The 16,304-nt window shown below is 44.2% G+C and overlaps 1 protein-coding gene across 6 annotated transcripts in view; it reads right to left on the reverse strand.

Moving 5' to 3' along the window:
- if (integrin subunit alpha inflated) overlaps positions 1–16,304 on the reverse strand; it is a 34,481-nt gene that overhangs the window by 11,564 nt on the left and 6,613 nt on the right. For all 6 annotated transcript variants that reach the window (XM_015185797.2, XM_015185795.2, XM_015185794.2 and 3 more), the window contains exons 3-5: positions 9,564–9,694; positions 7,046–7,143; positions 1,871–1,997 (exon numbers count right to left, since the gene is read on the reverse strand). In XM_015185797.2, coding sequence (XP_015041283.2) covers positions 1,871–1,997; positions 7,046–7,143; positions 9,564–9,694 — 356 coding nt within the window. The remainder of the gene's footprint in view (positions 1–1,870; positions 1,998–7,045; positions 7,144–9,563; positions 9,695–16,304) is intronic.

The raw sequence follows: 16,304 nt of genomic DNA on the forward strand, positions 1-16,304 counted from the left end.
CCCCACAGCAGCCCCAATGCGGATGATGATGACGATGTGGATGATGATGACGGTGAACAAGACCAATGGGAATATGCTCGGCCTGGTCCCAATGTGCTTAGAATCGTTAAATTGCCCTTGGTCTGACCATATTGGCTGCGGGGATTGAGAAATCTCATCATTGTGGAGGGAGGAGGGAGGGGTATTCGACTGGGAGCTCCATCAGAACAATCAGAGGATGGCACACTGAATCCTAAAAAACACTCACATATAAATGCATAGGTCATTAGATCGATGCATAGGCAGATCCTGGTCCCAGTTTCTGTTCATTGACAAAAGCCAAAACAAATCTTCCCCCATAATGAACTAGTTCCAGCAGCCCCAACACCCCAATGTTTGCCATATGCCAGCAGAGCCATATAATAATACTCATACATACTATGTGCATCTGTATGTATCTTTAGATCCATCCACCTCCATACACAGATCCATAATATACCATAGTATATACTTGTGTGTATATAGCATCTATGCTTTGCATCTGGTAAGCGATGCTAAAAATACTCACACCTAGGCAGAACGTTTGCGGAGGAGGAGGCGAATGCCACATGTGTTATATAGGTATAGAGGTATAGGTATATGTATATGTATCATATATAGCCCGTATAATGCGATGACTAAGCAAACAAATTTGGCAGGCTGTCCCAAAAGCAAAAACAAAAACAAAAAAACACAACAATAACAACAAAATTGGGAGGTAAAAGAAAGCGAAAGAGAACGACTTCCCTGTGATGCATTCTTCGATAGGAGGGGAAAACAAATACTTTGAACATCAAATTAAATATTTTTAGATGTACAAAAACATCCAAAAACTACTCCGAATAGATATGTTTTCAGTTTCTTCTTTTGATACCGGGGAGCACCCATATATTTGTTGGCTGTCACGACCCATAAATCTTTCATTGGATCTGTCGGCATCGGCGGGTGGGTGGTGTCTTCAGGTGGGTGTAGATTTTGAGTTTTGGAGGTTTATGGTTTCATTTGTTCTTGAAATGAACCAAATTAGTCCGTGAAGAGATGTACTTTCATTGGAATATTGGTTTTATCATGTGATTGGGGATCTGCAAATCCTTTAGATAGACTACTATATCGACTCTTTTTTGACAACCTTTTTAGGAACACATTGTTTTCTAAGACACATCTCTGTGAAATCCGAGGTTACAGAGAACTAAAAGCTCATTTAGGATTTCATTATTTCGATTCCTTTGATAATGAAAGATCCCGTAAACAGATGTCTGGAATACCTGATAAGTAAATATTCGTAATGAATATTTCGAAATGTCTCTTTTTGATTCCCTCGCTGGGATCCTTCGTACAGGCACACATATGTACATAAGTATGTACCATATGACCTTTGGACCTTTATTTGGCCATTGATGAAGACTGTTGATCGAACATCTTATCTAGACTGCTGATTAGATCTCGATCATCGCAGTAGTGGCATTTTTCTCCTAACAACATTTGTACTTAAGCTTTAAGTTAAAGCAACAAATATTTCCACAAAAGATTCACAAGCTTTAATGATGATACGATTTCTTTTCACTTTCGCTGAACCGCTGAGCACTCAGTTACCGTTATTCGATACTCTGGGACTACCAAAAAAAGATACAACAAAAAATAAGTAAGGCAAGAAAAAGAAAAAGAACTGACAGTTTGAATTTCGCTCTTCAGGGGATTCCCTTCCACTCAAATTACAGTCACACTCAATGGAACGAATAGGGACATGCATGGCATGAGAGGACATTACACGGCGAGGAACAGCAGAAATCACGCTTACACCGAAGCGCAGGTTCAAGTTATGTCTGGGTTAATCTGTACAGCTTTTACTCACTTGTCCGGCAGGGGGATAGCTCGTGGAACTGCTCGAAGTTATGGGAGGTGAAGCAGGTGCCCACTGGGTCATAGCGCATCGCCCTCGATGGCGTCATCGTGTGGAACACATATCGCGGTGCACAGGCCTGCAAAGACAGAGACACAGAGAGAGATCAAGATACATAGAGTGAGTGAGCGATTGAGCGAGTGCGGGGGAGAGGGAGATATGTATGCTAAAAGAAAGAGAGGCATGATAGAGGCATTTTGGAGGCATGGAAATTATTTTGTGAAGATGTGAAACAATGGCAGGCCAACTGTATGGAGCGGCCGGCCTTCCTAAAATGGCCAAAGCGAATTAACAGACCGATCCCCGCCCCCTTAAGAACAGTGTGCCCAAAGTGTTTGTAAAAGTTCTTGAAAGGTAGACTAGATAGACAGGCAGGTTTGAAGCCAGGGTTTATTCCAGTACTTTTCCATATTCACAGATTTATTCTAGAAAATATTGTACTAGTACTCGATGAAGGATCAAGATTTTGGATTAATAACCATTTTTTTTTTGAGAAATGTCTTCATTCAGGAACTGATTCTCCAATTTAGTGGACAGCTGATAATATATAACCCTAACCCTATAACTGATATCTATACTGATTTTCGATAATGCAGTAGTGCCACAAAATATAATATTCAATATTCAATTCAGTTCAATTTCAATCGTTTTTAAATTAGGTAACAAAAAAAATTCAGGATTAAAATATAGACAATTTTCTTTTGTTACATTTCTATTATTTTTTTGCATGGTATGTATTTATGTGACTTTCGGTTAGTTCCCTTCTTCAGAACCTTATTTTTCAATCCATTTTCTCATGCACCTCATGACACTGTGCCTGGGGTAAGGGTAGGGGCAGGGGCAGGGAGTAACATCATCGCATTGAATCGCATTGCATCGCTTCGCATCTCTGCAGTTCTGTGTGTTTATATAGTTTTATAATGTATAAATGGCTGGCAGTTGGACATAAAACACGCACGGGGCTCTCTGCCGCCGCCCCTTCTCACCAGCTTTCAGTCCCGGCCCCGATGCCAACCATCTCTGGTCCCAGTACCCGGCCAAATATGGTCAGCAGTTGGGAGTTTGGCATGAGGCTGCCGTGGCAGCAGTGGCAGAGACAGAGGCAGAGACAGAGGGAAAAGCCTGCCTGCAGAAGGCATCAGACATCAACATCAGCGTCAAGATCTTAGGCCAGGCCATTGTCTCCGCACTGCAATTACTTTTACAAATTTATACATATTGTGCCATTTATGGCAACCAGTGGCTCTCTGTCTCCATCTCAAGCCCCATCCACCAGCCCCCAGCCCCCAGCCCCATCTGCGGCTTCGATTCCGACTCCCATACCAACTCCCATTCCGACTCCCTCCGACTGCGACTGCGACTGTGACTGCGACTGCGACTCTGACATAAACTCAAAATGACGCGCTATCGCCAAAAATGAATGCTGATCGGATCGGTGGAAAGGCATGGGGCATGGGGCAGGGGGCAGGGGGCTCGCCTCGCCCGGCTATGCCGATCCATTCAAATGCCCCCATTGAATCACAAATCTATGGGCCCCGGCCCCATATTATGCAAGCGGACAGCACACCGGACAGCATACAAAAAATCACAGTCCACCATCCTGCTTGGCTCTGCCTATAAAAATGAAAAATAATAAAAACACAAGCCAGCAACGAACAAAAATCACTGGACAAAAATCAGACAATCGACTTGCCGCTGGGCCATATTCTGGGGCTGTAGCAACATGGAACAATTCAATTGAAATTGAAATTCTCAACAATTGCCCCGAGGCGGGCCGCAGCAGTGGACCATTGTCCATGCCATGATCAATAAGTTAATAGCAATTTCCTATTAAAAACTTTATTATCAGTCAGCAAAGAGGAGAGCTCTGGTCAGGCCTGCTCCCTGGAGAGCCTGGACCCAGTTCTAGTTGCAGTTTCAGTTGGAGTTCCCGGTAAGATAGTTAGATATGCAAATTAGGCACTGAAAGGCACACAAACGTGAACAGCGAACCACCGAGGCCCCAACAAGTGGTTGCTTTCTGCAACGAAATCAAAAATTATGCTACTGTATATGAGTTTTGACCACGAATGGGCAGAAAAGTTTCCATTTTGATGCCAACATTACTATTCATTCAACGAGTACGGGGATATATTAGTCTTGTGTGTACTAGAGCATGACTAGTGCTCCTGGTTCCTCTCTTTCTGTTTACGTTTTTCCCATCTCCCACGACAAGTGCGAACGATACCAAATCTAGTCTCAAGTTCTATGCATTTGCTCCCCATATTTCCATGGGCTTTAAATACTTGGAAGATCTTTAAAAGATCAATTTTTGTCCCATTTGAATGGTGACCTCTCTTGCCGCCGATTGCATTCCTTATAGCCAAATTGTTTTGTCGTGTTCTCGGTTTATTTCCTTTTACCCTAAACATATTTTGAATGATTTCTTGTTGCTGTTTTTTGGCTTTCTTTTTGCAGTTTTTAGTAGTGTGTAGTTTTGAAAGGTCTCTGGGTCTGTATTTGGGCTTTTGTTTGCTTTGTTTTTGTGTGGTTTATTGCCCATGTTTGGAGCAGAGTGCATACCGAAACGCCAACGATAAATTTTTGAGACATTAAACTGCACTTTTGCAGACGCCGTCGATTTCTGTGTTGTACGAGTCTGGGGGTGGGGGTGGAGGGGGGGGGAGTCAGAGTCAAAAGTCAACACGTTTGACATGGTCGACATGCAGACGTTACCAATGCGAATGCCAAAAGAATATCGGTGCATCCATTGCCTCCTTCCCTCCTCTGGGGGCAGAGCCACTCGGATGCCGGATGCCAGATGCAGATGCAGATGCCAGACCCGATGCTAGGCCCATGGCCCCTGCTCCAGCCCCAGCCCCAGCTCCATCTCCTTTCTCAGCTCCTGCGCTCTCTCTCTCTCTTTCTGTGTGTGCCCCGGCCATATTTGAGTTCAATAGCGCTGGCAATTTCACAGATCGTGTCGATGATCATGTCGCAATCGCAACGGGCAGAGCAGAGCAGAGCAGACCAAACAACAACAGCATCGGTAAAGAAAATAAAAACGTTGCGAAACGAGACCGCACGACATGCGGCACAAGCCCCCCAGGCCCAGGCCCAGGCGCAGGCCAAGGCCCAGTCCCCAGCAGAAACGGACCCAGGCATATCCAGCGTGAGCATTGGGTAGCATTTTCTGTGAGTTCAAAATGATGTCACCTTGGGTCTGCGTTGATTGCCGATCATGGCCAAATTGTAGGCGGTCATCGCCAACGCCCACGCCTCACAGCCACATCGATGCCACTGTTGACGCGTCCACAGCGCGAGGTTAATGGTGCTACCATACATACATACATACGTATGTCTCATAACCTCACCTAACCAAACTCTTGGTGATCTCATGGAGCAAGATAATGATCCTTAGACTTGCTTTACTGCCACTTGGCCAATACTGATACATTTCTGACAATGCATTTGTATATGCACTTGAAGGACTTCTCGGCGGAACGTTTGCTTTGACCCAAATGTCCAGCGGTTGGATCTCAATGGGCTAGTAGAGCAACCTGCCACCAGGACGACCAAAATTACAGCTGATCAAAGCGTTCTTTCCATGAGAAACCACACACAAAATGGAAGCAAATCATACGATTTTTCCTCAGATGAACTTGTCATTTTGCGACGAACCGAACAAAAACATGTCATGGGCATGATTTATGCAAAAACTTCCAAGGCCAAGGATATCAAAAGCAGTACTCGTATTTGTGATTGAAAGGAGCTAAAGTACATCCATATATTTTGCCATATCTGTTGACCACAGCTTCATAGAGGTCTGATATATTGTGTGATCTAGCTTTTGTAAGCCCTGCCTCAAAATAGCTTAACCTAACTTGCCACATTTGAAGCTAACCAACTCCGTACCCTCTGCTATGGCCAGTCATAATCCTGCAGAATTTCGCGCGGCTGTCTGAGGTAATGCGAGAGGATGATGTAGTCCTGTTGCCCGCCCCCCATTTGGGGCGCACTTGGAACCAACTAAATCAATCGATGACCTGCTCTGGTTAATGGGAATTTGAAGGCCAGTCGAAGACCAGGCCAAAGCGCGTGGCGGAAGTGACCTGGACGTAGTCCAATAGTGGTTCGGAGCCACCAAAGTACACACGCTCGCACTCTGGGCCATCAATGTTAACGGTTCTTGGTGCGCCATGGCCAAAATCAAATGGGCCAAATCAAAGTTAATTGAGAACTAAAGTGAAAATCAAATGTTTATGGGGTTCTCGGTCTTGCGGCAGTCCCACAGGTCCCCCAGGTCCCCCAGGTGGGTGGGCAGACAACAAAGCCACAGCCAAAGCCAACGTCAACGCCAACGCAATTAACCAAAGTTGCGAGACATGGCACACCTTAAAGAGCCCCCAAAGCACCCAAGCACCCAAGCACCCAAGCACCAAGGCACCCAGGGAGCCGGGGCACCCTGGCAGGCAAGCACCTATGTAGACTATCTGACTATTGGTATCTCTCCAGTGGCTTGGCTTTTGTTTGTGTTCGTGGTTTACTTGACGCAATCCAAGTGGGAACCACAGAGATGACAAAAAACACCGAATACACCGAAATCGAAACGCATTGAGAACCCCAGACCCAGACCCAAGACCAAGACACCCACTGACATCTAACGGCATGAATGCATAATAACATCCGAACACGTCAAACAAACCCATAAAAAATGTAATTTTATTCTTTGGACTTTCAGTGTGCTCGGGAGGTGTCTGTTACCCGATGATACCCGGTGGGCGGCGCCCTCCTCCCCGACCCGACCCGGGTCTGATCCGACTGGTTGTCCGCTACCTTGCACTTTCGATGCGATTTGACATTTTAACGAGGTCTATCCCAGTCTCAGTCCAGTCCCAGAGGCAGAGGCAGAGACAGAGCGAGCGCGATGATGATGCCATCATTCAATGCACATTAAAATCGGTGGACGGACGACATTCGGGGGGAAGTCAGTCAGTAGGTCACTTGTGGTCTGTGGAAAATGAAAGTACGCGGGAATATCCCAGTTTCGCATTTGAGTGGCACATTAAGCGCTGGCACTAGGTGCATGTAAGTAGGCATTACTTATAGAGCTCTTTTTGTTTCTTGGGATATACTTGGGATACTTACCACAACCAAATCGTTGTCGCGTCCTGTGGCCACAGTGGCTCCCAGCCATTGGTAGGACTTCCTGTCTACGATTTCGCCCTCTGTATTTCGATTGTTACCTGTTTGGTTTGTTTTTTTTTTCGAGGGAGAGAAAGAAGAAATTAATATCATTTGCAGTCCATTTAAAATCCCATCTTGGCTTTGGCGGAAATCAAAAGTGGACGGAGAGCAGCAAAACAGAAGAACTTAAGACTTTAAAGATAATAAAACATATTTGAAAGGAAAGATTGAGAAGAAACAAGAGGCACACACACAGCAAAATAATTCCGACAAAATGTGGACGGAAATGGACAATTTACTGAAATTAATATGTATTCTTGGGGCGGTGCTCTAAGTCGAATAAAAAATAAAATGCAAAAAAAAGCAAACTAATTAAGCTCCCTCTCTCTCGCTGAGACGGACACAACACTGAGAACAGAACACTTGAGAACGCTGATGGTCACTTCCTTTTGTCAGTGATTTATGACACAATTGCGGGTGGGACCAAGGTGAGGTGCCTCGCAGGGCGGTGGGTGGGGGAATACGTGTAGTTTTGGGTGTGCAGACTGTACATATTTGATGGCCTAATGAGGGATGAATGGCGAATCCATCATCCTTGAATGGATTCAAGGGTGAATCGCCGCCTCATTAGGGGAATGATGGATGGAAGATGGTAGATGGTAGATGGCAGAGTGCCCCAAGTACAGGGAGTGAATGCGGGACTAGTAGGGAGTGTGTTGAATGCGATCACTGACCGATCCAGTGGGTGATACTCGTATACGCACACCAAATGATCGATGAATCAAGTAAGATAATCACAAATGAATCACAGAACGAAACAGTGGGTCTATACACATTTCTCCATTATTAAGTACCAACAACAAATTCAAAAATACTCAAATTTCAAGCCTTTCTGGCAAATTTGTCTTATTTTGGAATTTTTGTTTGTCTAAGAGATGCCAAAAGCGATTTGGCATTTACTCGGCATCTGCGTCGCCGATATCCACAAAAACTAATGGACTGTAGAGAGAAGTGTACGAGCTTTCATATGATTTTTGATTTGTGTCGATAGTGACTGCATTTACCTGTGGATGTAGCGACCCAAAGTTGAAGTTTTCTAATATGTTGTCAAATGTTTCTTCAACTTTGTATTGCAAATTAAGTTTTTAGCTTCCAAATGAATCTCAAGTGAAAGACTAACTTGTCTGGCAAAAGTGAAAGGCTGATCTTCGATTAAAGAAGAAATAAAGGGTTTGTATCGAGATCGATCGTGAATGAGCTCATTGGAGCGGACGACTATTTAACTTCTACGGGATAATAATGAACGAATATGAATTTATTAAAAACGTGAATGTACGTGCATATTTTAAGCAAATGAAGCAATGAACTGTGAGTGACGCGAACAGCAAACAAAATCAAGTAAAAGACGGAACGGAACAGAACGGAACGGAACGGAAATATGTTTCCTTTGCGTAAAGCTTCCGTTTCTTGTGTTGCCAACAGTTGACTCAATATGATGTGGGTGAAATGTGGCATTAATGACATAAGCAAAATAAATAATTAGAATGATACACGAGTCCGAGAAGTGCCGAATGAATCACATCCACTTAAGGGTGCTGTGATTCAGAGTGCATCACACATAGAGGTACGGTACGGTACTACACAGCGATGGATGAGACAACGAACCTGCTAGCTGGATGAAGCACCTGTTTACTCCTGGCCCAGCGCACAATTCACGTTTCAAAGAGAGACACTTTCGTTTTAGCAAAAACATTAAGAAAGGGGGAGAGTATCGGCCAGTAATTTATGTCAACCCCCCATAAGCATAATGTACCCATCCCCAATCCATTAGCGCGTCTGCAGTCCTGCAGTCCCCCGATGAGGCACGTGTCAATAAATTTTCAGAGGTGTTTTTCTCTGTTTGTGTTGCAAAACCGAATTGCATATTTATGGCCGAGGCGAAGAGACATTGAGCTGGGGCGGGCCGGGCACCCAGGAACTGGGGAACTTAATGGAAAAAATATGCAAAAATATCCGAATGATGCGCTGCGAGGAAGTTCTGAGCGTTTATCATTTCCGTTTTATGCTGAGGATGTGCTGGCTGTGAGGCTTTCAAACAAATGGAAATTGTCTAAAAATATACGAGTATTATTGCAATTTCGTATTTTTGCATATCTGTTCGAGTATTTCCCCCTCCGCGGACTGCATTCTTCGCATTTTGCATACTAAAAAGTTGCGCCTGCGTGTAGCCCATAAATAAACTAATTGCACTCTGGGCCCCTCGCACACCCCACACCTACCCCCCGCCATCACTATCACACTCTCTGATGTGTCTCTGGCGCCAATTTGATGGAGATCCAATGGGGGGGAGGCAGGCCTGGCTCTGGCTCTGGCTCTGGCCCTGGCGCCAATGGTTCGATAGAGAAACTCCCTTTCAAAAGTATCCAGATTTATGCCCATTTTATAGCCCATTCCTTTTGTCGAGTGTCGTTGAAATTACCTTTGGAATCGAAGGGCACCAATTTGCAGTCATCGTCTTTCATGCTGCATTTGAAGACTCCACCGGCCTCCACAACGCCGGGCTGAAACCGGGACGTATCGTATTTGGGGGCACCCACAATCAGGCTGACACTGAAAGAAGCACAACACAAAATCGAGGGATTAGAAAATTAAAATTGAAAATTCGGCAGAAAATTGTTAAAAGTAAGGCCAAGAAATTCCACTATATTCGATGGTATTTAACTCGAATATATAAAGTTTAAGTTTATAAAGTATTTATTTGTAAATCAAAAGGATGAAATGTTTGCATATTATTAAATTAACTTGAATATTTTATGTATTTCTTATAGAAAATTGATCGGATAGAATTCTTTATCGTCTAAAAATTACGAAAAATGAAATTACACTGTTATTTCTTTGCTGTGCAACGACATAGCCCGTGTCTATAGTTTCCCCATACAAAACCATTTTGAAATGGGATTTAATAAATTTCCAATCTGGTAACACTTTTCGAAATTGGATTAAACCCATAATGGTTTGGCTGCTTTCTGCATTGCCTTTGGCAACCCTCCTCAACCTTCTCTAGACTCTAGAGCCACCATCAGCTCAGCTGAGCCCAGGTCTCGGCTTGAACTCCCTCTGACTCTACTCCCTGGCTACTGAATGGGCGAGCATCAGGGGCGGACAAGCACCAGAGCCAGTAGTAGTTCATCATGGCACGCACATTGACAGCTGTCATTAGCATTCATTGAATGCGGAAGTGCGGCGAACAAAAAGGGTGCCTGCCCGGCTCTGGCTCTGGCTCCGAGCCCTGAGGGGTGCAGTAAATGGGCCTTCATTAAAATTGAAAATAATAAAACGGAAAGTAAAATATATATAGATGCAATGTACAAGGCGGGCCGCCGCAAACGGTCCAAATCAAACACTTGAGAGTTGATTAAAAACGGGGCTCTTGCCCCGTGCCCTTTGCCCCGCTCCTCTCTCTGTCTCTCTCTCTCTGTGCAGCCCGCCGACCTGCTCGGCCCACATGCAACAATTTGACGCTTGACTAAAGCAAAAATTGCACAGATGCGTGGCAAACCCAAGTGAGGGAGGGACGATCCGACCCACAGACAGAGAGACAGAGAGACAGACAGACAGACAGAAGATCGGCAGACGGCAAACGGAAAAAAGAAGTTCTTCTGAATGGGGTGAATGGGTAAGTGAGTAAGTGAAACCATGAAGCGGGCCCTTGGATCCTGTCGGGCATTTGGGTGGCATTTGGTATTTATTAAAATGCCAAAAAGAGGCCTCTAAAGTAGACCTTAGACTCTAGCCCATAGATAGAAAGAGAAGATGAGTACCTAACCTAAAGCTCTCTCAAACTGTATCTCTGTGCCCGAGTATCTGTGTATCTGGTATCTGTGTGTGCCCGCTGACATCATTGGCATTCATCGAAGAGCTTGACAGGGCCCGATTCGATCATACTCTCTCGTTGAATATAATTAATATTAATTTACGAACATACAGTCAAGCTCAAACAGGTTCCTCCTCCTCTCCTCCCTCTTTGTAGACCAGCGACAGACCCGGCCGGGCCAGGCCAGGCCAGGCCACGGCGCCCCTCTAGAACGCATTTGCATTTCGTTGAATGAATGAATAACCAAAATAACAATCAAAAGAAATTACTCTTCACAGCAGATGAATAATCCAAATTTATTTGACTCATGGCGCTTAAAAATATACACACAGATATGAACATATCTCTTCCAATTCCCAGTATTTCGAAAAAAAAAATCCAATAAACAATGACAACAACCAGTGGATATTAATATAATTATTACGAATAGCATATAAAGATATATTGTAATAAGTATTTTATATATCCTTTCGCATACTTTGTACTTTGCATGCAATTACACTGAAATATCTGGCACACCCCCATAGATATTATGTATTATATTAAATATAATGAAAATAAATAGAATTAACTTTTTTTATAGAACATTTTTTAAAATAGAGATTTATGTATACAAAATATTCAATTTAAATTTGACAAATATAAATCAAAGCAAGACCCCGTTCTTCTTACAATTTCCACTCTCGGAGCCAATCTCTTGGTATATGTGTAATTCCAATAAATTTATTTATAGAAGTAAGCAGAAAAGATATTACAAACTATAACCATAAACCCATAGAAAACCACAATTCTTTGATCTTTCATTTTCTATGCGTGTTTTATCAACTCCACAAATGATTCATGTTCCCTGGGAACACCATTTTTTATGTGGTCTTGAGATCACTATTAACTGGAAACTGCATTGCAAGAAAATCATCACTGATCCGATTTTCGATTATTATAGCATTGGCTTGCGGATAAACCCTCAGACGATCTATCCCCGTATCCCCTGCCCGTCAACAGTTCATTGCGAAGCGAATTTAGATCAGTGAAGCGTTGGCTTGCGTAATTTTTCTATCTATTTTTTTTTTTTTAATTAAAGAGCACGCGTCAGCAGCCTCCCCAGAGGCAAATGTGTTCATTTGTTTGTTCTGTCATCATCCATTTGTTTGTTGTTTCTTGTGCAGCGAACCAGAGAGACAGAGAGCCCAGAGAGAGAGAGAGAGAGACAATGAGAAGCCACACACAATGCCAGCTCTAAAATAATCAAAATCAATGCAATTCAATTGGAAGTGGGTGAATGGAACAAATATAACATCAAACCAGGCGCCTGGCCAACAAAAAGCCAAACAATTTCCCAATTGCTTGATTTTTGTTCGTTCTGATCCAAATATTTTTGCGCTGCGTTTCAGATCGACTCAGCCTGAAAATGTCTCAATTAGGAGACGGAGAAATAAATGGGAAACCAATTTTCCGCACACATGTCTCAACGAATCGACTCGAAGGCCAGGAAAGGAGAACCAAATTAAATGGAAAAGGAGCGGCCAAAAAGAGAAGAGAAGAGAAGGGAAAATAAAAAAAGAACCTTTTGTTAGATCGCGCCTTGAATGCTAAATGGAACGAATGTTCGTTCTCCCCGACTTTGGTCTTTAGGGCCAGGGTCTGATCTGGTCTGGTCCGACGTCTTGGGTTACTTCTTCGATTGTCGTCGCGTGCAGCAGCCGCAATAAAAATAATGTTTTAAAAATAAATTTCGAAAATTGTTCTGTGCACCTCCTTCTCTCTCTCTCTCCCTGTCTGTCTGTCTGTCTGTCTGTGAAGTCCCTCAACCAATACCTAGCCCCCGACTTCCGACTTCGTCTCAATGACAACACATGCCCGACATTCGTTTCGTTGCTCGCAGGATATGGCAGGCACGAGTGGGACAGCAACAGCTGAACAGACAGACATCGAGCCAGACACCGGACTAGTCCCACATTCCCATTCCCATTCCCATTCCCAATCGCAATCCAAGTCCCAGTCTCAAGTCCCCCGACATCATGATGTGGGTGCTCTGCTCTGCTCTCTTCTCATGTGAAGCTGCGCATGCTTCCTGCCTCACTATGCGCGGCCCTCCCCTCCTGTTCTCCAGAATGAATGACACGAGCACAGTGAGCAAGGAGTGTATGTGCACCACACGAGTAACGACACGACGAGACACAGACAGCTGGTCCCCGCTCCTGGGACAGGCAATTTGTTAGGCATTTCCTTCGGGCCTCAGGATTCAGGCTTCAGGCTTCAGGCTTGTGACCTTCTGATCCCAGCAATCTATCAAACAATTTCAACGAGCTCTTGTTTCAATGTGGGTGTCCCGTTCAGAATTTATGGAACTTCAAAGTTACTAAAGATTTCTGCATTTAAAATCAATCGGAAGTAAGTTTCATGCTCTCTTTCCATAGTTATAAAATCTTTTTCAATGGACCTGCTACCTCTTGAGTTCATGCCAGTATCTTCAGTGCAGATAATTCCTTAAAAATATTTATGACACGAGTATCTTCGGCCTTCTATCGATTTGAATAAGAAATTTATTATTGAAATTGTTGAGTTTTCGGCTTTCTGCAGAGATATTTTTCAATCCCCTTTAGATCTCTATTGCTCAAGAGAGCTTGAGTCTATTTTTCTCATCTGAAATCTTTCAAGTTTCCTGATAGACTTCCCGAAGATATACGACTAGGTTCGATTGCAATCATTGAAATTTCATTACCAACTTACCAATGTACTGTCTGGTCAAACTTATTTGCATTTGACAGTCCCACAAGCTGATCAGAAACCGTATCCCTAGTGATCTTTCGGCCTCCCCCCGCCCCTTAGAACAGTCACAAACATGAACTATGATCCCAACATCCGCTGCCACCCCGAAACTCTCTGTCTGACAGACTTTTAGTCAGCACTGTCGATCTGCCTCTCTGTGCCTCTGTGTCTCTGGCTGTGTCTGTGTCTGTGTCTGCTTCTGTCATTCTCATACTCATTCTGGGTAACCTTTTAAGTAATGCACAACGTAAATATAAAGGGGTACATTTCATTCCGTAAATCGCCAAGTCACTTTCAGAGTCAGTCCGCGTTAAAGGAACCGAAACCATTCGCCGCGACGCGACCCTGGGTGATGGCGGGGTGAGGGGTGAGGACTAGGGCTGGAAAGAGCAAGGGCGTGTCGGCGCTAAACATGTGTGCGCCTCATTTCGTTTTCCTGGAGGTCTCTCTGGGAAAAACTAACCGTTCACACACGTGACAGCCTAGGCAAAGGCACATACCCTAGGCTCCCGGGGCCGGCGCTCATTTTCGATCGTACCCTCCTCCGTTTGTTTGTTCATTGAGCCATTTACCCAAATGTTGTGCCCCTCGGTAACAGCCAGGGCCTGAGCCTGAGCCTGAGCCCGAGACCGAGACCGATCCCGAGCCCCTCTCTCATTGTCTTTTCCCTCTGTTTATGTTTGTGTTTGTGTGTGTGTGCTTGTGGATTTGTGTGTGGTTTTCCAACACCTTTTTTACACATTGACACTTCCGTTTTTCGTGGAGAAGCCTTAATTCTATCTATCCAGCTGATCTCCGATCTCAGATCTCCGCTGATGTCTATCTACGAGTACCCCACACTACAGCCAGCACTCGAGTCTGCAATCAAGCGGCAATTAAGGCGGCCAGCAATAGGTTCCCAAACCGAACCGAAATGCCAGAGAGTACGGGCAAAAGGAGGAAAATAAATATTTGAAATCAATTACATTTCTCATTGTCTGCTGCTGCCGTTTTGCAATTTCATAACCACAACAAACGTAAGCGGCGCTGCTGCCGACAACACACAGGCAATCCAGCCGCGATCGACACGATCATTTTCATGGCAGCTGCAGCTGACAGTAGTTTATGCAATAGATAGATTACCCAGGCCCATGCCCATGAGCAGGCACTGTAACCCACTTAATGGAGAACAGAAGGAGCGACGGCCGGTGGCGGGGCAAACCTAAATGAACTCCTCAAGTGATCGGCTAATGCTTCAGCCGCCAGCAAAGTCGGTGGTCTGTAGGAAAAAACCTACAGATACAAATAATTGAAAGGAAATTTTCGAGATACTCGTAGTATCTCACAGAAGAAGACTTTAAGATATCTAAAATGTTTCGAATAATTTTTGAAAATTCAATCATATCTCTGAAAGAGCTACTGTACTCCAAATTTCAATCCATTGATGAATGAGTTTCTAAAACAAATAAATACCGAAGTTTAGAAGATCTTAAACGATCTGAATGCAGTGTTCTATCTTTTGAGTCAACATTTTAAGATATACATAATATCTATACGGATACTCTTTCCCTCTTGCATTTACTTGTATCGGCTTCCTTAGGCCCATCAATGTTTATTCAAACATTTTTGGATCTGATCTGCTTAAGAGAACACCCAAAGCCAGTAGCCAGTTGCCAGTAGCTAGTAGCCGTGTAGATGCCATGGAAGAACGAGGTCAGGCTAATGAGGCTCAGCATAAGCACCATGGACACCCCATACAGAGTCTATCTATAAGGAAACCTGCGCCTGCTGCCTGGCCACAACTGGACTGCGATCAACTCTCTCGTTCTGGATGGATGGTCTCAGCGCCTAACGGACAAACGACTCTATTTGGCCAATTGGGTGAAGCTGCGTTTAGTGGCTGGCTGGCTAGCTGGCTGGCTGGCTGGTAACCTTGTGCGCCGACGCAACACTTGACCGTAAATAGCACACACAATCACACACGCACAGATTGTTGTAAACTATGTCAAGCAGAGATACAGATACAGATACAGAGATACAAGAGCATTTGTCTGCAAGATACGGATACATTTATGTGCTGTATTAATTGCTGCTGCTGGGGGCACAGCAAACGCGCAACGCGCGCTTCAGGGCAAACCACATATTGGCCAACGGCTTTGGTCTTTTGCCTTATAAACAATAACCACAACTAGTTACTTAGCTACCCCTCTCAGTCCCCACTCCCCCGCTACCACTTTCCTCAATTCGTTGTCGTCTCGTCTCGTCTCGCCTCGCCTTTTGTCTTGTGGGCATTTAACACACAATTATCTCATGAAGCTGCAGAATGGAGTCAGGTAATTTTTAAGCTCTTAAGCCGGCAAGGGAGAGTGGAGTGGCTGAAAGACGAGGGGTACCAGGCGTATAAGTGCTCGTATATTGCCCTTCGACAGGGGGTTTCACGCCACGAAACCAAAAGCATTATGTATTCATTTGCAGCTGGCTCGCCAAAAAGCCAAAAAGAGCTTCTTGGTAAGGGAATTACGTCCAATCTTTCGAATCGTTCATACACATACAGATAACTTTCTAATTGGTATTTCTTGGAAATTCTCAAAAATGCTG

Source organism: Drosophila pseudoobscura, chromosome X (genome assembly GCF_009870125.1).
Source record: "Drosophila pseudoobscura strain MV-25-SWS-2005 chromosome X, UCI_Dpse_MV25, whole genome shotgun sequence".
Lineage (NCBI taxonomy): Eukaryota > Metazoa > Arthropoda > Insecta > Diptera > Drosophilidae > Drosophila > Drosophila pseudoobscura.